Raw genomic sequence first — 23182 nt, forward strand, 5'->3', positions numbered from 1 at the left:
TTCTGCCATAAATAAAAACAAACAATAAGGCAGGACTCTACATAAGCAAACTGAGAACAACTGTTTTTCAGAAAATGTGATAAAATGCTTTACAATCATAAGCCATCCAGTTTTTAAAATAAAACTGTTGAAAACTCACAAATCTTCAAGCGGCACATACAAGACACCCTTGAAGAGGGAACAAAATGTAGTTCTGCCATTTTGTACTGTTCTCATATTTTTGAAAACCTAATTTTGCTTAGAGCATAGGTCTGTTCCATATTCTAAAATCCACACAGGTTGATTTTTTCTTGAGAACCATTTGATAGAGGCACCAATGACAATACAACTTTGTTTTCAAGAACCTTGTAACAAAGCATTGTCTCTTAAACATATGACTTAAGAGGCAAAAAGGGAATTCTGGATAAGAGTTTTCTTTCAGAGGCAGGTTTTGAGCTGGCTTCACCGAATTCGCTTCTGCTGCCGTGCTCTGTAAATGTCATGAACAGGGGGGACAACAGCTCCCTTTTCTTCATCTTCATCTGAGTCCTCGTTGGGCCTTTTGACAGCCTTGGTGAGTACTGCATTACTTTCCACCGGGCCATTTCCTTCTACAGCCAGCTCCGGGGCCCCACCGGTAATGATTCTCACAGCTTCCTCAACAGCTATTGAAACAAAACAAAAAGGACTATTGGAAGATGTTTAAACTTATGCTACTATGAAAATAAAAAATAAAAAATAAAATTATGCTACTGTGAAAGAATATATAGTTCTACTTTGGATATTTTATAGTTCATTTCATAGCCTATTATTAGCAAAGCATGGGATAGTACTATTGATAATAAATTAAAGGAAAAGACAAAAGCTGCTGTTAATACTAATAAAATTATTTTCATAAGCCAAGTCTGGTAGTGCATGTTCACACAAATAGAAAAGATAAACTTTTATGACATTTTACTTAGTGGAATTAGAATGTGAACAAGCCTCTCTCTGCCAAAGAGGGTTCAGGTCACTCCTGGGTTTCATTGTACTTCTGCAGGTTGGCTAGCTGGTTTTGGAAACTTCCCAGCGGCAAAGAATAACAATCTCTCCTGCCTAGGAGACAACAATGTGAATTACACTATGAAATGGAGCTTTCATTACTTACTATTTGGTATCTTGCATCTTCGGAAAATTTCCATCAGTTCGTCCACTTGTACAAAAGGACCCTATTTTGACACAAATTTTAATCCTCAAAAATCTGACAAGTTAAAATAGCAGTACTTTGTATCTCCCATTATACATAAGAGAAAAAGCACACAATTACTATAACCCACAGAGCCAGTATCTACCATGAAAATAGTGAACCAACCTGGAAACAGATAGGAGGAGGGAGAAGTTTCATCAAAACGACAGCTGCAGGAGGTACCGGGAACACTCCACCAGGGACAGGGTGTAAGCCTGGAGCTGGGGGAGAAAGAAGAGTGAATGAAATGGGATGGAAGAATTTCTGTACATGTAAGAGCTAAAATGAAAAAGTAATTTGTACATAAAGATGTTCTATGTCTATGTTGCTTGGTTTTGGACATTTAAAATGCTTTCAGTGTTTTACCAGCTTGACCAAACTGAAGTGGGTGAGACAGTGAAAGCAGTCTCAACCCATGGCCACTGGGAGGCAGAAAAGTAGACAAGTGACTGTGTAAGGCAGCCCACGGGCTGAAGTTTTTTGTGTTTCTAAGCTGCACAAGTCATTTGTTCAGCAATCTTATTTAAAGTCAGTTATTTGGCAACATATTTAATCGTGAGGACCTTGTTCAAAAAGGATTTAGAGGGGCTACTAACCATTAGTCAGTATACCAGATAACATCACTGAAGTGTTTTCAACTGTTCAGGTAATCTGTACATAGCAGCATTTCTGAAAACTAAATATCACTGCCAAAATGGGTTACTAGAATCTTCATTGCAGAGGGTTTTTTTTTGTTTTTTTAAAGGATATTCTTAGTTCATCTATGTCAAAGATTACAGCCAAGTAACTTGTCATAGTGATTCTAATTCTAATCGTTAACCTACAACAGAAAGGCCGCTTTACTTTCCCCCACACCTTGGATTTAAATCAAACAACCCGAGGTCTCAGTACTGGATCTAAAGTCATGGCTTACGTGCTAAATGTCGTGGCTGAAATGGAATCATCTGCTGAGTGTCTGGTTTAGGGTATTCTGGTTTTCTATCCACTTCATCTTTCAGAACAGGCACTATAGAAGGAGCTACAACTGGGTCTGGAATTATAGCTGCTAGCTTAGCACGGGAGACATCCTGAAAATGCAGAACAGAAGAGTCCTAAACTTGAAAAAGGGACTTATAGAGTACAATTGTGCAATTCTATAATCTTGAGGATACAGTGTGAATAACTGGAAAGAGAAAGAGAAAATGGAGAGGGATAAGTAAGAACTTTAATGACAGTAAAGATTGTTAAATACTCAACAAGGACAGCTTTTTGGCTCTGAAGTCCCAGTGTTTTATAACCTTATCCCAACCTCAATTAAGAATCACTAGATTTGGTGTTGCCAGGTAGGATGCTTGTAGTATAGATACTGGCTTTTGTGGGTAAAGTCATAAGACTGGGCACCAAGTAGACAGGAAGGAAATAGTAGATTTAACATATTCATCTGACAACCTCTTTTCCATCAGAATTAAACATCTATCAGTTTCTTTAGGTAAAGAAGTTGGATTAAGTGACATAATGGATTTACAATGTTATGGGGGAAAGGAACATTTATTGAGCAGCTACTATTTGTCAAGCAGTTTTAGCCATTTATTCTCTTTGATGAGACAAATAGCAACATCTCCATTTTATAGAAGGGACTGAAACTCAAAGAGGTTCTGATATTTCCCAGGTCACACAGCAGCTAAGAAGTAGAGAGAATTCGGAGCCCAGGCCTCTCTGACCTCAAACCCATCCTCAGTTGTCTCTTTAGTATACAGGCAGTGTGCCACCAAGGCTGAAACAAGATATGTCAAAGATATGACATATCCTCTCCAAGATATGTCAAAGGAAGCAATACTGTCACCTATTAACAGAGACCCTGTTCCAGAGCAGCTCTTCTACTATAGGCAGCCCAGTCATTCCACCTGACTAGATCCAGAAAAGCCTCTTTTGCCACCATCAAAAGATATAGAGCATTTCACCTTTTCAAAATTTGCTCAAATATAGTCGGTGACATCTGGTTTTATATGGGCAAATCTAAATGAGTGGGCACATTAGGAAGTGCCTTTTTCTCTCTTTCTCTCTCACTCACATGGACATGCATGCCACATTGCCCACCACCGCATGCAGAAGCACATTAATCTTTCCCAAATAAGAGTAGAAATAGAAATAAAAGATGGAAAATTTCATATTCATGAAGTAGTTCTATTTGGAAATAGTAAGATCTTTATTTTCATTAACTTGAATCACATTTTTATTTTGGAAAGTTGAAATAGACTTTTCTAAAAATTTCACAAAATAGTCTTAATATGTCTTTGGCTTTTCATTAAAAAGTAGTTAAACTAGGCCGGCCCGTGGCTCACTCGGTAGAGTGCGGTGCTGATAACACCAAGGCCACGGGTTCGGATCCTATATAGGGGTGGCTGGTTTGCTCACTGGCTGAGCGTGGTGCTGACAACACCAAGCCAAGGGTTGAGATCCCCTTACCGGTCATCTTTAAAAAAAAAAAAAAAAAAAAAGTAGTTAAACTAGAAGCAGAAAATGCTCATCCCTGAGCAGTAATCCCTTGGTTGAGAATAGGAATCACAGAACTAAGATTTCCATTAATAAAAATGTCTGAAGCTCAATTATGAGTAGTTTTCTCCAAATCTTTTAATCTGGTTCAGACAGACACAGAGTGAGCCCCAGGCCAGAAGAGGGCAGTGAGGAAAATAAGAATGATGGTCAGGAGCATCCTAATGCTGGTTGGCTTAAAGGGACCAGCTTGAGGACTCTTGTGCATATAGCTTCCCTTGGATTTCCATTTTGGTCTTTGTTCAAATGATATAGAAAGATCAAGAAATGATCTAACAATGGTTTTCTCAGCAATGGCTATTTCAAGGGCTGTGTAAACATTAATCTTTCCCACTGACCTGAATAGGTTTAGGTACCAGATTTATTTTCTTGTTACTCAGTAACCACAAGAGTTCCATTCCTAGATAAGTTAATTCCCCCAAGGACCATTGAAGGTGCACTGTCTTAAGGATACAGATCCCTTAAGAAACTGTATGGACTTAACAATCTATAATGTTTCTTCATATATCTTAAAAAATATGTAACAGGAACTACATTTGGTTTAAGACCTGTCAAAACACATTCATCAATTTAATAAAAACTATCAGAAAAAAAAAAATACATAAGATGATATACAGATTTTGTTTTCTTCCCTATACGCCCCCTCCATCTGCCCACCATACATAAGCTATAAGGCACTGACAATTTGAGGGACAGAATGAAAGCGTTCATTAAATCTCATTTTACTTCTCATTTTGTTCAGCTACTTTTGATACCCAATGTTTCATAAACCCAAGGAAAAACTCTGATTTTTTTTTCTTGTTTTCTGCAAATCTATTGTAAAACTAATTTATATTTCAGAATTTCCTTTAGAGTGAAGGTTATCCATGAGCCATTCTAAAACATTGGAAAAGAAAGGACACTACACACACCTTGATCTAAGTACGTACCTTATAACCGAGTGCTTTTAGTTCACTGGCAGAACAAGGATATAAGTCCATGAATTTGTATCTATCTACCAGTAGAGCTGTTTCTTTGCCTTCGTACTCTTCTTTGAATGCTGTAAACCGTCTTTTCTCCACTTTGAGTATACTAGCTAGATCACCAATATTACTTTCAAAAGCCAGAAATCGGGCCCAGATTTCTCTGTAAGAAAGTAAATATAATCAATACTTAATTATTCTGGGTTTTGGACAGGGAGTCCATTTATAAAAAAGGCTTAAGCTCCCCCTTGTCCCCCTAAATTACAGAGAGCTCCTTATTATTATAAATATTTCCAAACTACAGAAAAATAGACTAGTATAATGAACACCTATATACCTTTACCTGAATTTAATCATTTTTCATATTTTGCCATGTTTGCTTCATCTTCTTTTTGTTTAAGTATTTGAGAGTAAATTATAGATATAAAACTTCACCCTAAAAACCTCAGTATTTGTGTCCCCTTTTCGACTTTTTGCTTATTTAGCATACCTTCCTATTCTTTGTGGTCAACATAAGAGACATTTTTACCTTAGAGAGGTTAAACTCTAGATGGAACAGTTGGAAAAGGAACTTAGACAGATTTCTAATTTCTCCTGAATAATGTGGCTTCACCATTTTGTTTGGTGGCATGAATTACAATGTAGAATACATTCTTCCTCTGATACATGAATAAAAACATTCTAAAATCTAATATGATTGCTCTTTTTTTTCCCATTAATGTGGATCACTGGGGACAAACTGGTGCCTTATCATTGTTCAAACAGCCAAATACTTAAATTCACCAAGAACCTTTGTACTAAAGTAATATATTGAATGCCTCGTATATACCAGGTACAGGACTATCACAACAATCCTACACTAGTAGACATTATTATTACTCAATAAGAAAGTAAGGCTTGGTAAAGTTATGAAATTTGCCCTATGTCTAGGTGGCTGAGCTGGAAATTAAACCCAAGACTTAAAAGCCTTACTATTTCCACTGTACCACTATACCATGTTATTCCTGTGGAAGAACTGATAAGAATCAAAACCATAAATCAGAGACATAATACGTAAACAAACTTCTAATATGTAAGAGTTTTTGCTTTGGAGTAAGGGAGCTAAAAATTTCAGAACTCTTCTCTAACATATCAGTTTTTAGGGATATATTAAATAGAAAGATATATTAACACATTTAATAATAAATTGCTAAGGCATTTCTCAAACGATTCTAATCACTATGCAGAAAATTAAAAACTAATCTTAAACAGGTATGAAATTACAAGGGTAATTTCAAAAAGCTCATAGAGAGATTAATATTATCTTTCAATTCTATTTTTCCACGCACTTTTGGAAGTACCCTTGAATTGTGAATATGTAAAATAAGCCTTGAGAGAGAAGGAAAATTTCTCCTGAAACTCACACTCAAGCAAACATGTACCTCACAGATCATAATTCAAGTATTAAAGCTGACCAACAAGTTTTCACATGGCTTACCCAGACTTCTCAGGAGGAAGGCTTCCAGATGTTAAGACTCGTTCAAACAAAACTCGGGTATTGTTGTCCTCTAGGATATTTTAAAAGATTTTAAGTATTAAAAAAGATTCAATTTTACAGCTCAACAATGTGCTTTTACATTATCTCACTTAATCCTCACAAAAATTTTAATAGTTGTAATGTAAAACAATTTATAACAATGCGGAGTTTGAACCAGGTATCCCATTTCCCTTTTAAAAATAATGAAAATTACATACACACTGATGTTATAATGGTCAGACTACTGATATATATATATATAAATGAATTAAGAATGGATGCAGAAGTGGATTAAATTTTAAGAATCTTAGGAGGTCCTCTGTAGCTGAAAGTGGGAAAATGACACTTCTTGCTAAACTCTAAGAGACCTTTTAAAATTTAAGAATCCAGCAGTAAATCTAACAACCACTGAATTGTACAATTAAAATGGGTGCATTTATGGTATATAAATTATACGTCAAAAGTTGTTAAAAAGAAAAAAAATCCTTAATCACAGCTCTATTCATAATAGCCAAGATATGCAACCAACCTAAATGTCCATCAGGATGACTGGATAAAGAAAATGTGGTAGTATATATGCACAATGGAATACTACCCTAGCTATAAAAAAGAATGAATTTGTGTCATCTGCCATTTGTGGCAACATTGATGAGGTTGGAGAAAATTATGTTAAGTGAAATAAGCCAGGCAAAGAGGGGTTGGCAAGTTAGCTCAGTTGGATAAATCGTGGTACTGATAACACCAAGGTCCAAGGTTCATCCTGGTAATGGCCAGCCAGAAGGGGAAAAAAAAAAAAAAAAAAAAAATCTAGGCACAGAGAGAAATACCCATGTTCTCACTCATATGTGGAAGCTTAAAAAGTTGATCTCATAGAAGTACAACAGTGGTGACTAGAGTCTGGTAAGGATGGGGGTGAGGGGGACTGGGAAAGGGTGGTCAGTGGATACAAAATTGCAGCTAGATAGGAAGAGTAAGGTCTAGCACTCTATAGTACTGTAGGGAGCCTACAGCTAACACAGTTAACAATAATTTATTGTATAATTTCAAATAGCTAGTAGAAAGGAGTTTGAATATTCCCAACACAAAGAAATGACAAATGTTTGAATGATGGATATGCTAATTACTGATATGATCATTTGCACACTGTATACATGTACCCAAATATTACATTGTACCCCATAAATATACACACTTATCAAGCATTAATTAATAGAAAATAAATTTTAAAAAACAAAGAAAAAGAAAGAAATCCAGCAGAGTGTTTGGTTTCTGTTGCCTCAGGATACCTATTCAGTTTATTATATGTCCATATTCAAAATAAAACCAAGAGAGTAAATGTATTGAATCAGGGGCTGTGGCTCATTTGGGAGAGTGTGGTGCTGATAACACCAAGGCCACGGCTTCAGATCCCATATAGGGATGGCCGGTTAGCTCAGATGGGAGAGCATGGTGCTGACAACACCAAGCCAAGGGTTAAGATCCCCTTACTGGTCTTAAAAAAATTAAAAAAATACAAATAAATGTATTTAACCAAAGAAGATGGCACAATAATAGTGGCTTCTATTTGCAGTTTAACACACTGTACTTTAAAAATGTTAAGTAAATCTTGCATTTTATCCTTTTTGCTTTATCCCAAACTTTTGTTCCAGACACACTTTTTACCATTCCACACAACTTTCTTCCTGCTTGTTACATGCTGTGTTCTCTGCCTGGAATAACACCTTTTCCTCTTTACCTGGGTATCACTCATATTTCAAGACCCAACACATGTGCCCTTCACTGAGACACCCTCTAGAACAGTGCTGTTCAATAGAAATATAGCAAGTCACATATGTAATGTAAAATTTCTGCTAGCTATATTAAAAAGGGTAAAAACAGGTGAAAATTTTAATATTTTTTATTTAACCCAATATATCCAAATTATTATCATTTTAACATGTAATCATTAAGAAAAATTATTAAGATATTTTACATTTTTTTTTTTGTATTAAGCGTTTGAAATCTGGTTCATATTTTTACACATACATCGGATTTCATTTTGGCCTAGCCACATTTCAAGTGCTCAATATCTAGTAGTCTTGTGGCTACAATAATTACACAGCACAGCATTAGAACTTAAACTATACTCTCTTCTCTGTGCCTCCAAAGTACTTCACGTAGGACTCTATTTAGCACATTTTTTTATGATCACCACCATCATCATAAAGAGCTAACATTTATGGAATGCTTACCACATTCCATACATGTCAAACATGGAAAAACTAATTTGATCCTCTCAACAATCCTATGAAAGGTATCCTTATCATGACCACTCTGCAGATGAGAAAATTGAAATTTAAGATTATACACCTAACCTCAGAACAATGAAGCATCAAATGATGATACGATTAAATTTACACATCCGATTCCCCCCATGAGAATGTTCGATGGTAAGAATGGAGTCCTGTTTACCTTTGTAATCCCAGACCCTAGTAACAAAAGGTAATGAATAAATGTGTGATGGGACAGATAGATGAATGAGTAGATGAATGAATGAACAATCTAAGACACTGATTTGGAAGACAATAACATCAGATATCCTCATTTTAAAAATAATAATACAAATATACATACTAGCAACTATTCTAAAATAAAATCAAGCAAAATAATTTGAGATTGGTGAGGAACACTGATTTCATACAAGAAAAATTTTTTATTAATTAAATGCCCCACTATCTCACTTTTTGGAGTTAAATCTTTTTCCAGTGTAGAATCACTAAGCTGAAATACAAAATCATATTTAAGTTTTATTCTTTTATACTATTTGGGTATATAAAATACTATTTTCTTCTGAAGTATTAAAATTATTAACATATACTTATGATATGGCACATAATTGTGTATTTCTTTCTTAAACCAACTTTTATACCAGATCTTTTTTGTCAAGAAAATGCATTTATTGGACTAAAGGTAACTAGGCTAATTATATATATATATATATATATATATATATATATATGAATTAACTAGCACAGTGCCTGATACATGGTAGAAACTCAATAAAGGATGGCTATTGTTATTATTACAATGAAATAGGGAAATAAAAGTAAAGATGCTAATAAACATGATGTTTCTTTTTGAATCTCTTCCCCAGTAACCTCAAAGCACTTTACTTTACTACTTGGGCATCTTTGAGTTTTCTTGGCTGGAGGATTTTTTGGTCTGTTTTCCTCCCAGGAAACAGGAGATGATTTGCCCAGAGTCATCAGAGATGAATATCAACAACTTGCTGTCTCCTAACTCTGACTTCGCAGCTTTATCCTAGTACTGATCATACTTTACTGATTAAAGACAATTCTGCAGAATCAAAAGGCATTTACCATTACTCAATAAATATAAATTCATGGTTGACAGGCAACAGATATTTCTTGAGTGCCTATCAAGTGCCTGGTTCCAGTGTGATATCAGAATTATATATTCCAGAAGGAAGAAACCCAGCAACATAATTTCAGATGATTTGATATTAAGTAACCATTGTAAGGAGTTACTTTTTTTTGGCAGCTAGCTCAAGGGTTGAACCCCGGACCTTGGTGTCATCAGCATCACACTCTAACCATTTGAGCTAACTGGACAGTCCTTCAGTAACCATTATAGATTTTAGAATCGACTTACCATTTAGATGGGAGAGATAGTCAATATAGGCCAGGACATATTCTGGAATGTCTCCATATTTCTTTAGTCCCAGCTCAAAGATCTTAAAGGCAACAGATTTGTCCTAGAAATGTCAGGCAAGATACTCAAAAGAATGTTAAATTATAACACCTACATATGACAAGGTACATAAGAATTAAAATGAAAATTAAAATCATATTAAGTAAAAACTGCTGAGCTAAAAACTGTTCAAGGGGATTTAAGGTTAAGAAATATGGGGTTTTTAATAAGGCATAAATTAGTTGGGGATTTGAATGATGCTCCATATAATTTTACACAGATACACTTAGACTTCCTTTATGTAATAGAGCAATTAAACCTTAGTTACAGAAGCTAGGACTACCTTTTAATTAATGTATCTTAGATGAAGGAAATTATTTAAACATTTTATTTGTATTTCAGTATTTACCTTACTACAGTAATACTCCATGAGTGCTGCAGTAACATAGACATGGTGACGGGTTCTGGTATCTTCTCTTGCTTTTTTAAATATCATTCTTCCAGATTTGATACCTTCTGCTCTCCTTGCAAATTTCATATATTGGATATATACCTATGCAAAAAAAAGTATTCATATTCTATAACTTAGGCAAAACGTAATTCTTGTAGCATCCAATACCAGCTCACCTAACTTCTACACTAATATGTTTTCTATATAAGAAAGTAATCTGAAATAACCCAAGAAATTAGAAAGGATTATAGATAGCGCACTATTTAAATCCACAAACTAATTTTTTCTGGTATTAGAGGTCATGCAAATTAATTTGTTTTGGTTTTGTTTTTTATTGAGATATAATTCACATATCACAAAATTCATCTTTAAAGTATACAATTCAATGGCTTTTTAATATATTCACAAGGTTGGTCATCACTGCTATCTAATTCTAGAATATGCAAATTAAATTTTAAGGGAAGAAAAACGCAAAAGTACTAGAAAACATTCTATTAATGAATGCCAATATCTAGAAAACTCAAGGTTTAATTTAATACAAGTATATTTTACAGTATATGTTTAACTTCACATTTTCTTGGTTTATTAAAAAACCCCACTACTCTATTTTCCAAAGACCGTCTAATGGAACTTCACTGATAATCTATGAGCCATTTTACACCCAGCACCTACAGTGCTCAACACATGATGAGTATGCAATATTTGTTTAATGAATAAATGAACTATTAGTAGGGCTCTGGTTTGCCCGTTTTGACAATGTCAAACTATGTTGTCCAATCGTGATGGATGGATGAATAAATGAACTAAGAGTTCCTCAAGAAAAGCAATTTTATTCAGTTTGTCATTACATTGCTGGAGTCTAGCACAATGCAGAGACTCCAGCAATATTTTTGCTGGATATGTTTGCTGATTGAATTTTAAAATGATGAATAAATGCAAGCAACTATAGCAGAGGAATCTCAATATAAACAAACAAAAAAAGCATTGTAGCTGTAATTGACTTGAGGCAGAGGGCCTAGAATCCCACCCACAGACCTGTCCCCTTCTCCTCCTGCTGACACAGTTCCTACTATAGATCAGGATTCAGGATAAAGCAAGTTTATGTCCAACCTCTTCCCAGGATGTTGGTTTCTCCTGCCTTCATTTATTTAAAAAGAAATATTTATTAAGCAACAATTAAGTGGCATAAAGTGGCTTCAAACCATGATCACAAGCAAAGTGTTAGGGAAAGCCCCTCTGTAGCTATTTCATCTTGCTGCATTAAAAATTAAAAAAAAATACAGCAGAAAACAGATCAGTAATTGTCAGGGATTGGAGCAGAGGAAAGGGTTATCGACAAAGGGATCACACCAGGGAAATTTGGGGGGACGATGGAAATGTTTTATATCTTGATTGTGATGGTGGTCCCAATGTTATTTATCAAGATTCATAAAACTATACAACAAAAATAGTGAATGTTACTATTCATAAGTTTAATTTTTTTCTTTAAGATTATAAAGGTGAGAAAGAGATTTATAAAGTTACTCACCAATGTGGGGTCAATATCCTCAATTGCCAGAAGTCTGTTATATATACTGTGAACCTTTTCATACTTCATGCGACTCTAAGGTGGTAGATAAGAAGTGAACATAAATATATACTCATAAATAAGCAAGATCAGAGCTCTAAGGAATCCAGAGGATACACTCACCCCAACACACAATGGCACCTGCTTTGAGCACAAATATAATATGAGATGAGAACTAACAATTGCTCATTTTGCATCATCTCTGTCTACCAAAAGTAATATGCCTGGCAAAAAAGCAGCCAGAAAAAAATTCAGTCCTGCAATAAAACATCAAATTACAACAAAGTTCTAAACATTTTTACTCACCTCTTCATAATCTGCATATGCAAAATAAAGAAGCATATTCTTCTTCAATAAAGTGCTTATGGCTCTTTCATATATATTAGCAGCTTCATCACTAAATAATTTGGCATTATTCATATCCTAGGAGCAAAAAAGAGAAAGCTCATCCTCAATAATTTTTTAATACAGTTGAAAGAGAATAACTGCATCTACTTAATTTTCAGTATGTATATGTATCTAAGAAAACACATGCACACACAAACACATATGGATTTCTGGATTCTAAAAAAATTCCTAAGGCTTCTTCCATTGTTTTAACTTACAGAAGAATCATGCAAGCACTCTAAATGATTCGTCACCTTAATACACTAAAAAACAGCCGTTATATTTTAATTCTGACTAAGGCATTCTAATCATATGAGTGCCACTCAGACTCATATTAACATAAGTTTAAAATATAACACTTATACTTTATTATCAAAACTCAGTGTTATATTTTTCAGCAAATAATTCTGTATCAAAACCAAAAAGACCAAAGGGGGAGAAAAAAAAAAAATACTTACCCCTTTCTCTGCAAGCAGTTTACTTGACTGCTCAAGATACTGGGCAGCTTCATACCAAATATCAGGGTGATGGCCCAGCACAAGCAGGCACTGTTCATAAGCAAACATAACTAAAGGAAGACATTCACAAATACCATTCAATTAAAATAAATATTATTTGTTAAACTATTAATGTAAGCATCATAACTAAATTATTAGGCTAAGATTGGGTCCCCAATAATGAATGATAGTTAGAAATAAATAGCTTTACTGACTTCTGCCACCAACATCCACCCAAGCCCCATCTATTATTCATTTATTAAATTAATATTTATTGATCAACAACTACATAGTAGGAATGTGAGAGACACTATGAGTATACAAGTGAATAAGACCTCCTATATTCAAGAAGTCTGCAGTATACCGGGAGTATAGATGTGAAGAAGGCAAAATAAAAAGAACTATGATAAGGAAAGTATAGTGTTCTCTTGAAACTTACAGCAGCAAGACTTAGCATAGTTTAGGGATTCAAGAAAGGCTTCACTAAGGAACTGACATCTAAAGCGAAACCTGAAGAAGGGATAGAAGCTGGTCAGGTGAGAGAGTAAGTGGAGTGGAGAGAGGACAGGGGTAGAAACAAAAATGGTGTAGGCAAAGGGAACAATATTTGCAAAGGCCCACAGGTAAGAAGACAGCAAGGCAAGACTGAGGAATTCAATAAAGTTCCAAATTCCAGTCCAGCTATGGCAGACTAGTTTGTATCAAACTAACCTACCTGAAAATAAAAACTATGAACTAAAAAAAAAAAAAAATATATATATATATATATATATGTATGTATGTATGTATGTATGTATTTTTTGAAGATACTGGAGAATGAACAAAAAGCAGAAATCAGAGGAGAGTGAGCCCTTGAAAAAAGGGAACCACACTGGGTAAGGTCCATATTTAATATGGCATTTTTCTTCAAGGGCACACACATATTTGTGTTCTGGGGTAGCTAGAACTCAAGTCAAATGCTGCAGTCTTACTGGCTTGAAGTAACATGGAGTTCTGGGATAAGAGAGCAGCTGAAAATTTAGGGGGAGGATCCCCAAAAGGAGGAAGTGAGAGCCTGAAAATCTGGGCATAAATGTCCTAAAATCATTAGCTGATCCCTGAAATGTACATACACTGGAAAGAATACAAAAAGTCCAGCAGAAAGTAAAACTAGAAGGCTAACGGAGTTGAGTAGATATCTCATTGGCTGTCTACTGTCAGGGAGATCAAGTTTGGAATTTGAGTCCCATCTAGTCTGATGACCTAATAAACACCCTGGACTTTCCATTATGTTTTAGCAGTAAAGACTATGTCCCAGGACTAAGGGGTTTACTCTGAGATTAAGGGAAAAACTAAAACAAGCCTCCACAAGGTCTAAGTAATCTGCCAATAATTTAGCTTTCTGCTAAAATAAAACTCAACATCCTTCAGAGGAAAATAACAGAATCCAGAGTCTTTACAATGTACCATTGGTACATTTGTACAATATCCAAAAGAAAAAATTTAAATGTCTAGACATGTGATGTAGCAGGAAAATGTGACCCATAGTCAAGAGAAAAAGCAGTCAAAGGAAAGCAATGTCATGTTGGCTGATGGCCCAGATGTTGGAATTAGCAGATGAGGACTTTATATCTACTGTTATAAATATGTTCAAGGATATAAAGAAAAAAGACATAATGAACACACCAGGAATCTCAAGAGAGAAATGGAAACTATAAAAAAAGAACTATAAAAAATGAAAAATTTCTAAAATGGAAATTTATAGAACTGAAAAGTACAGCATCTGAAATGAAGAGTTCCCTGAATGGAATTAACATCAGACACGAGAAAACAAAGGGCCAGTGAACATGAAGACAGATCTATAGAAATTATTGAATCTGAAGAACATAAAAGAAAAAAAGATCAGTGGTAAAAAAACAGAGCCTCTGTAACCTATGAGACAATATCAAATGGCCCAACATACATGTGATTGGAGTCCCACGAGAGTTAATCTAATTACCTCTTTTTGTTATAAGGGTCTGATCCTCTGTACGAAGAGGGTTGCTCTTTTCCCACTGTATATATTTCTTCCACATATCTACTTGCTGAGCTTCTTGAGGAGTATTCTGAGGAGGCACTGAGGGAGCATTGCGGTCCAAACCTTTCATTACTGTCTCATATTCCTAGACAACAAGTATTTAGAATTCTTTGGTGAGCCTGGAACAACTCAGATATATGAAATGGAGTTGATCAGTCTGAAATACTTTGTTCAAAATGTCTATTTTTTCAAAATACAACTTTGTAAATATAACTAAAAACTGAGAATACAGAGAAAGGTAGAGTATTACCCACCCAAGAAAAGGTTCCCAGGAGTGTCAGTGAACAGAACACCCATGGGCCCCTTTGCAGGTGATCGACGAAGTCACTCTCTAGAAAGTAGGAGTTGACAGATCAACATTACTGAAGACATGGTGGCATTATTATGGCCATCTTCATCTCTCTTTGAAAATTTCAAGAGTTTGTATTAATAGGCTATTTTTCCTATCTTCTAAGAGTGTCAGTGAATGGAAGGGTATGCACACAATATAAAATCTGTTCCTGAGAGCTATGTTATTAGACCACAGAGTACCACAGTATTCAGATGAGCAGATATGAGGAAAAGATAAGTACTACTTCATCAACTCTAGTTGGAACCTTGTCTCTACATCCTCTGTTTCAATATTTTGGAAAATAATTTCTTCCAAACCCAATTCATTCTAATGTGTCCTCTGCAAACAGGTATTTCATTTCAAATATATCATCTGCTCAGACACAGCAATTAACTGTGACTAGCTGAGATTGCTAATAATTGAAAATATCAAGAGCAGTACCAGACAGGGAAAGCTATGCTGTAAACAGATTCATAATAATCATTAAAATAAGTGGCCTGAGAGAATTCCATACCTTTGCTACACGCCTAGCATTCATGTAATCTCTACTCCGATCTTCAATCATTTTTTTAGCTAAATGAATATTGATACCCTAAGGAAAAACACATTACTTTAAAATTAAGTATAATATATTTTTAAATTAGCACAATACAGATAATTTATTCATTTACTAAATAACTTTAAATTATTTAATAAAACAAAGGTTCAATCCCATTATGTGCTTCAAAGATCAAGAAGGATCTCCTTCTTATGAGCTGGCAGTAAGTTTCCATATATCAGAATTTTTTTTAAAAATATTTTATTTTATTTTATTTTCTCGATATACAATGTGGTTGATTATTGTGGCCAATTACCGAAACCTCCCTTCCTCCTCCCTCTCCCCCCTCCCTCCCAACAATGTCCTTTCTATCAGAAATTTTTAAAGATAGGAATCATTTGAAAAATGTCAATTATTTCACATAAAATTCCACTGATAAAGAATAATGTACAGATTCATCTGGGAGAATAGCCATGGCTCAACTTTAATAGCCCTTTCTAACTAGGTCTGGCTGACTGGTTAGCTCAGTTGGTTAGAGCATGGTGGTGGTTAACACCAAGGTCAAGGGTTCAGATCCCTGTACTGGCCAGCTGCCCCCCCCCAAAAAATCAATTATAAATAAATAAATAAATAAATAAAAAGAAGAGTCTAACTAGGTTTGAATAACTTTAAAAAAGGGGGGGATAGGAAGGAAAGATAAACATTACCACTCATGCCTAGTCCTCAAGGCCCTTTCATGAGATCAAAACAATCGTCATATAATACTAATTATTTGTCTCTCTCACGTATATACAATGGAGTTTTCCAGAAGCTATATGAAGTTCAATATCATAACAGACTGAATTTAGAAGCAAATATGAAAACCTGGCTGTCTTCTATTAAGACAGATGTTAAGGAGATGTGCGGGCCACCCCCGTGGCTCGCTTGCGAGAGTGCGGCACTGATTGCAATGAGGCCGCGGGATGGGATTCTATATAGGGATGGCCGGTGCACTCACTGGCTGCGGGCGTGGTGCAGACCACACCGTGCTGAGGGTTGCGATCCCCTTACCGGTCCAAAAAAAAAAAAAAGAGATGTGCAAAATATAAAACAATGCTGCCACTCTTCTCACTAATTTTTTTTTGGAAAATATAGTGGTTTTTTTTTAATGCTACTTAATATTAAAATGTTAAGGGGTTTACTATTGTTATTTTAAAGTAATTAATATATATCATGAAAATTTCTCAGTTTTAACTTCTAATATGCTAAATATTGATAGACAAAAGCCACATTAAAAATAAAAGTTCTTTGTGGCCTTCAATAATTTTTAAAATCCCAAGACCAAAAAGTTTGAGAACCACTGCTCTAGCCCATGAGCAAACAGTTTCACTAACCTATCCGGTTCTTCCAAATCACAATGCACATATGAGGAACTTACTTTTAATGAGAGTTTATTTGGCATGTACATTTATATAAGTGGGCTGATGAGCTCAGCTGGTTAAAGTATATATGAATGACACAAAGATCTTGGCTTGCAGCACCACATTTCAAAAACTGAGACCAATAATCAAATCACCATAATAAGGTTAAAGCAGTACATAATAACTGATCATTCTACTGGAAAAATAATTCCAAAAAGGTATTGCTTCATAGGTCAATGGCAATTGTGTATATTAATGTGTGGATACAGCCTAGACTAAAAATAGTTTTAAAAGAATAGAGTTTTAGAGCATACTAATACAGAGTATTAGACAAATAATAACACTAATACAGAGACTCTCAAAATCTTGCAAAAACATTGGAAGTAGTTCTTTTGTTACAGTCAATATAAAAACAATGTGCAACATTGATATCCAGGTACCAGATACTAGAAAGTCTAGAATCCATAAATCTACAATGTATAAAAATTCAAATGGTTTGGTTTATAATAATAAACTACTCTGGTCTAATTTACCTCTTCATATTTGTTATAGTCTCTCCAGAGCTGTTCAATGTTGATCATTGGATTAACACAACCTCGTTGATAAACTCTTCGGACAGCTGTTATTCTCTGATTTTCTGCATAAGATCCAACAGCTTCCCTGAGATTATATAAGAAATGCCATCAATTATAGCTAAACCAACTATTTATATGAAAAAAAACTATAAAAAGACACACACAAAAAGAGAAAAAAAACAACAACACACAACACACACACACACACACAAAAATACTTACACGCCTTTTAAGAAATTGATGTAATCCACCCAGATCTAAGAAATAAAATAAAATGTTAATATCTTTGTTGATATTTTCAAATTTTAGTGTGTATATTAAAAAATTTTAACTCTACCTGATAGGACATAATTTCCATTCCAATTTTATCCAGTGCAAAGTCATATGCTTGAGCCATTTTTTCTCTGAAATAAATGTGAAAGACTTGTTTTTTGTTATTAAAAATTATCTACAACTAAAACAGAACTTATCGTGATCAGAACAGCATTTGAATCTTTCTATAAACAAAAATGAAAAACATTTTTATAAGTATATACAGAAGATAGTTATTTTATGTTATGCTTGTCAATGTCATTAATTTATGTACTTTGTATCTTTTATCTAGTGCTTGTGAGCTTATCAATGATAAGGCCCCTATCTTACTTATCTTTATAGTCTTTAAGTTGCCTAATTTTATAAGTAGCAAATTCAAATGTGGAAATATGTGGTTCTCTCACTAAGGTGTTAAGTTGTGAAACATATTTATCTGTGAAGTAAAATTTAGAGAGAAAGAACTTTCTCTTCAATATAAGACAATAAAGTATAATCAGGAAAAGATAATAAAGATAGAATTTTAGTCCTAGAAATAACTTGCCTGTTTGTTATGTACAAAAATAGCATCTGGGAAGGTCCGTTATTTAGATTCAGTGGAGAGGGGCAGTTGGGTGTAAGACATAGTGGGGAAGTCAACTATACAATAGTCAAAGATGCCTTAGATCACTCAAGTAGCACACTGCATTGTGACCTGCCAAGAATGGTATCAGGACAAGTATAAAGATGCTTTTTAAAAAAGTTAGACTACAAGGCAGTCAACAAAGTGGTGTTGCAAATATATTGTGTTTCAATATAGAAGAGCTTGGGTGATGGAATTCTCCGGAGTGAGACTGCCAATGGCTTTTTTTGAAGCACTTTTTCCAAGGTTACTATTTCTTGGAAAATCCTGGCTTTTCAAATCCTTATGTCTCTTCCTACCTGGAGCTAAGAGAAGGTGTGAGTTTATGTGAAATGGACTGTGTTCCTAGAGATGACTTGCATTCTTAAGATCCTAATTTCACTTACTTGTAACTTGGTAGTTTACCCTTGGTTTCTCGGACATATGAAAGATAACACTTCCATAAATCAATGTGCAAAACCTTCATAAGGCATCTCTGAAATAGCTTTAAGTGCAAGAAAATATTATCAGAATCCAGTTAAATAAATTTCACAGGTACATGGATGAAATGGAACATTAAAAAAACAAATTCAGCTCCTTTCATGAATTTATCTTCTTACAAATAAAAGGCAAATAGTTCTCTCCTGTGTTCAGTTTAGACAAAATCATTCTCATGATTTTGGTCAGTAGAGTATAATTACTTTCTTTTCCTTTTCCAAAAATTTTATGATGAACATTTTTAAGCATATGAAAAAACTGAATAAGTACAACGAACTCTTATATAATCACTACTTAGATTCAATAATTGTTAACATTTTACTATATTTGCCTTATATATATTAAATCTTAAGTTAAGCTTCAGCATAAAATTCAAAATATATTCTTTAAAAGGACTCACCTTTTCAACCTTGTCATAATTTTTAGCTTTAATCTAAGAGAAAGAGAAAAATATAGGATTAACATTCACCCTTTTAAGAGTATCGGAACTATTTCTGAACTTTTGAACAATTTTTTGGACAAATTTTTAACTGTCCTTGCAGATTCATCTCTACACTTTCCTATTAAATTTGTTCTTCAAAAAGAACAAATAATAAAAGTTTGAACCCAACATGGATAATGTGCAATGTAAACATGCCTTGTGTAAATTGATTCTATATGGACAGATTTTCACATACACTCATTTACACTGAAATTTTGTGATTTCAAAATTTTGTGAAATAGTCACCAGATGAGCACAGATATATAAGGCCTAGTCAAAAAGGGCTTTATGTATCTACTGAAGACAAAAGCTTTACTTTCCCTGAATAGCTACTACTAGAACAATCTAAGTAGAGAAACAAAAAAAGAAGACTTGCAAATTTTGACTACACATAAATATTCAGTCACTTAGTCAACCTACTGTATTGCAGGCACTGAGCTAGGCATTAGGCTACCACAGAGAACAAGACAGGCATAGTTTGCCCCTGCCTTCACAGAGCTTACATAAGAGATTATGGTAAATGCTAAGATGGGGGAAGTTCAGGGTGGTATGGTAGCATTTAGGAGAAGCAAGAATCTCAGAATTGGTGAGTTGCAAAAGACTTCCTGGAAAAAGTTAAGATCTTAAGGAAAAGGTGTTTGGTAAGGAAAAGGAAGAGTTATTCCAGGCAGGAGGAGTAGCATGTCTATCATTTACCTGACAGGTAAATATTTTGGTTGGTCAGAGAAATTTTGGCTTGTGGTCCTCTTCTCTCAAGAGAAATTTACCATTTTCTGGCTTAAGGTGCTGCAAATGGAAATGCTGATGACAGTCTTTTTTTCTTTTGCCTATAACTTGCTCTTTCTCTCTGGAACATGTAAATTTTTGCCTTGATCTTCAGAGTTCATAATTTTGCCATGATAAGCCTAAACATAGGTCTTTGCTATTTGAGGCAGTTTAGCCAAGGCTCTGGAGTTAAGACTTCTTAGGTTCACATTCTGGCTATCCAGTTAATGTCTCTTCCTCATCTGAATTAGGGGGTAAATGATACCTATTTTGTATGGCCATTCTGGGACTCAATGAGTTAATAAATGTGAGGTCTTTAGATCATTGCCTGGCAGCACTCAGTAAGTGTCATTTATTATTATTACCACGAATTCTGCTTTTAATTCTGCATGCCCTTTGAACCTAGACTCAAGGTCTTTTTTTTTTTTAAGCTCAAGAATTTTCTTCTTTTTAAAATATTCTCTCTTTATTTCTTCCTTTTTCTCCTTATAGAATTCTTACTATACATGATAGGCCTCATGGTTCTATCCCTCAAAAATCTATCTTTATCCTTTCTTTGAATTTTTGCTCAAGGTTTTAAAATACTTTGTCCACTAGATTCTCCAGCCTGTTCATTCTCCATGTGACCATTCTCCTCCATTTAACCTATTGCTGTATGTGGTTCTCAAATAATGGCTTATGGCTTTAGAGGTTTTTTTAATACTGTACTTTGAATGTTCATATTATTTTGCTCCAGTTGTTTTTTTCCTCGAGCAGCTCTATTTGGTTGAGGGCCTGTACTGACAGTTTTATTTTATATTCTTTTCTGGTTGCTGGATCCTTAGATGTGCTGTTATTCTTTCTGTCTACTCGCTGAAACTGTGTTGGCAGTCCTATAGTACAAATCGACTCCTTCTTTGCCATGACAGCTGTGTAGCAAGTGTAGGCAGCATTCAGGCTGCTGCTAGTCCTCTGCCAAGGAATCAGAAAGAAGTCTCTGCTCAAGAGGAGGGAGGACTCAGCCTGCCTGCTCAGTTCCTTTTTGGTTTCCTGGTGGCCAGGCTGATGTCAACATTCTTCTGACGTAGAAAGGCAGTTGAAGCGTTCCAAGTATTTCTGTGGTTCAGCTTCTTAGTCCTTGCCTAAGCTCTCTACCAGCCTTCTTCCTTGAGACTCCCACAGAACCTGAGCTCTTCTTGCATCCAAGTGCTTGGCTCAGTAGAGGTAAATAGGCTGAGTTGAGAGTCTGATTGAAGTAGAATGAGTTTAAGTCACCAGCTTCCCAGATGCAGGTGAGATTATACATAATTATTACAACTGCTCAAGAAAACCAAAACCACCTGTTGGTCTTGGCAAAATTGGTAAAGAATATGAATATGCAGTTCCCAGGAGAAAATACAAATGGTTAAAAACCATATAACAATATGTAAAAAATTTCAAAGTGGGAAAGACAAATTAAAATAATAAATATCATTTTATACTCATCAGAATGATAAAAACTTAGAAGTATATTAACATTGCTGAAGCTATTTAAGAAAAAGGGACTTTATACATTGATGGAGGAAATATGAATTGGTACAGCCCCTATGGAAAGCCATTGGTAACAGCTATTCAAATAAAAAATATTCATCTTTTGACCCAGCAATTCCATTGCTGGGATGTATTCCATAAAAATAAAATCACCAGGATATAAAGGTATTTGTATACGGTTATTTACAGCAGACTTTGTAGAAACAAAAAAATTAACAAAGTAAATACCTGTCAATAGGAAAATGGTTAATAAGTTACAGTACATCCATAACAAGGAATATTATATACCCATATAAAATGAATTAGAACTATAACAAGTAATCAGGAGGTAGTGCAACATGATCTTAATTGAGTGAAAAAATATAATAAAAATATGTATAATACATCCTTATAAAACAATGACCAAAAATAAATCCTATATGTAGTTTAGGCATGATTTTATGAGCATGGAGAAAAATATCAAAAACACAAGGTTGTTGGGCCGAGCCAGTGGCGCACTCGGGAGAGTGCGGCACTGGGAGTGCGGCGACGTTCCCGCCGCGGGTTCGGATCCTATATAGGAATGGCCGGTGCACTCACTGGCTGAGTGCCGGTCACGAAAAAGACAAAAAAAAAAAAAAAAAAACACAAGGTTGTTAAACGTAAGTATAGTAGGCAGTGTGATATGGGTGAAGGGAAGAATAGAGACGAGACGAGAAAAAAGAGACTGTAATACAAGTATATGATCTCACTTGTGCATTTCAGTAAAAATTTTGTCTGCATATGTGTAAGAAATATAAACAAAAAAAAAAAGGTTAAAAAGTTTTACCTTTTTGCCCCCACACAAATTTGTCCTGTATCTTGGGTTCATCAATTATTTCTTTAATTGGTATTAGTCTGATAAATATATATAGAAAAAGACATTTGATAAGTACAGGAAGACACTCTGGCCTTTCTGTACACGACCACTGACTGTCATTCATTAATTCAACCAATAGATATTATTTGAGAGCCCCTCTACAGAGCCAACACTGGCTGGCATTACCACAGCAGCTATAATCTCATTATTTTTTAAAAACAACATTCATTTAAAAGAATAATTTCAAAAAATTATCATCAATTTGCTTTAGAGATAAGATCTACAGTGTAATAAAATGAACCGAATGTGATCACGTATCAACAACTTAGTATCTCCCAGCATCAGCTTTCTCATCTATAATATAGGAATGATAATAACATACTTTAAAAGGTGTTCCAAGGATTGAAAAGAATATAAAGCATCTAGACATTCTAGGTGCTCATAAATCATACCATTTAACAAAGTTACGAACCAA

The 23182-nt window shown here is 34.7% G+C and overlaps 1 protein-coding gene across 2 annotated transcripts in view; it reads right to left on the reverse strand.

Moving 5' to 3' along the window:
- CSTF3 (cleavage stimulation factor subunit 3) overlaps nucleotides 1-23182 on the reverse strand; it is a 66091-nt gene continuing 42909 nt past the window's right edge. Inside the window, exons 4-21 of one of the 2 annotated variants that reach the window (XM_063093505.1) lie at nucleotides 19515-19547; nucleotides 19024-19121; nucleotides 18044-18110; nucleotides 17929-17963; nucleotides 17665-17791; nucleotides 15708-15785; nucleotides 14785-14947; nucleotides 12768-12877; nucleotides 12229-12345; nucleotides 11884-11958; nucleotides 10314-10457; nucleotides 9866-9968; nucleotides 6176-6245; nucleotides 4666-4861; nucleotides 2118-2271; nucleotides 1331-1425; nucleotides 1127-1187; nucleotides 1-644 (exon numbers count right to left, since the gene is read on the reverse strand). In XM_063093505.1, coding sequence (XP_062949575.1) covers nucleotides 442-644; nucleotides 1127-1187; nucleotides 1331-1425; nucleotides 2118-2271; nucleotides 4666-4861; nucleotides 6176-6245; nucleotides 9866-9968; nucleotides 10314-10457; nucleotides 11884-11958; nucleotides 12229-12345; nucleotides 12768-12877; nucleotides 14785-14947; nucleotides 15708-15785; nucleotides 17665-17791; nucleotides 17929-17963; nucleotides 18044-18110; nucleotides 19024-19121; nucleotides 19515-19547 — 1929 coding nt within the window. In that variant the 3' untranslated portion in view covers nucleotides 1-441. The remainder of the gene's footprint in view (nucleotides 645-1126; nucleotides 1188-1330; nucleotides 1426-2117; nucleotides 2272-4665; nucleotides 4862-6175; nucleotides 6246-9865; nucleotides 9969-10313; nucleotides 10458-11883; nucleotides 11959-12228; nucleotides 12346-12767; nucleotides 12878-14784; nucleotides 14948-15707; nucleotides 15786-17664; nucleotides 17792-17928; nucleotides 17964-18043; nucleotides 18111-19023; nucleotides 19122-19514; nucleotides 19548-23182) is intronic. The other variant, XM_063093506.1, reaches the window with a different exon arrangement.

Source organism: Cynocephalus volans, chromosome 4, assembly GCF_027409185.1.
Source record: "Cynocephalus volans isolate mCynVol1 chromosome 4, mCynVol1.pri, whole genome shotgun sequence".
Classification (NCBI taxonomy): domain Eukaryota; kingdom Metazoa; phylum Chordata; class Mammalia; order Dermoptera; family Cynocephalidae; genus Cynocephalus; species Cynocephalus volans.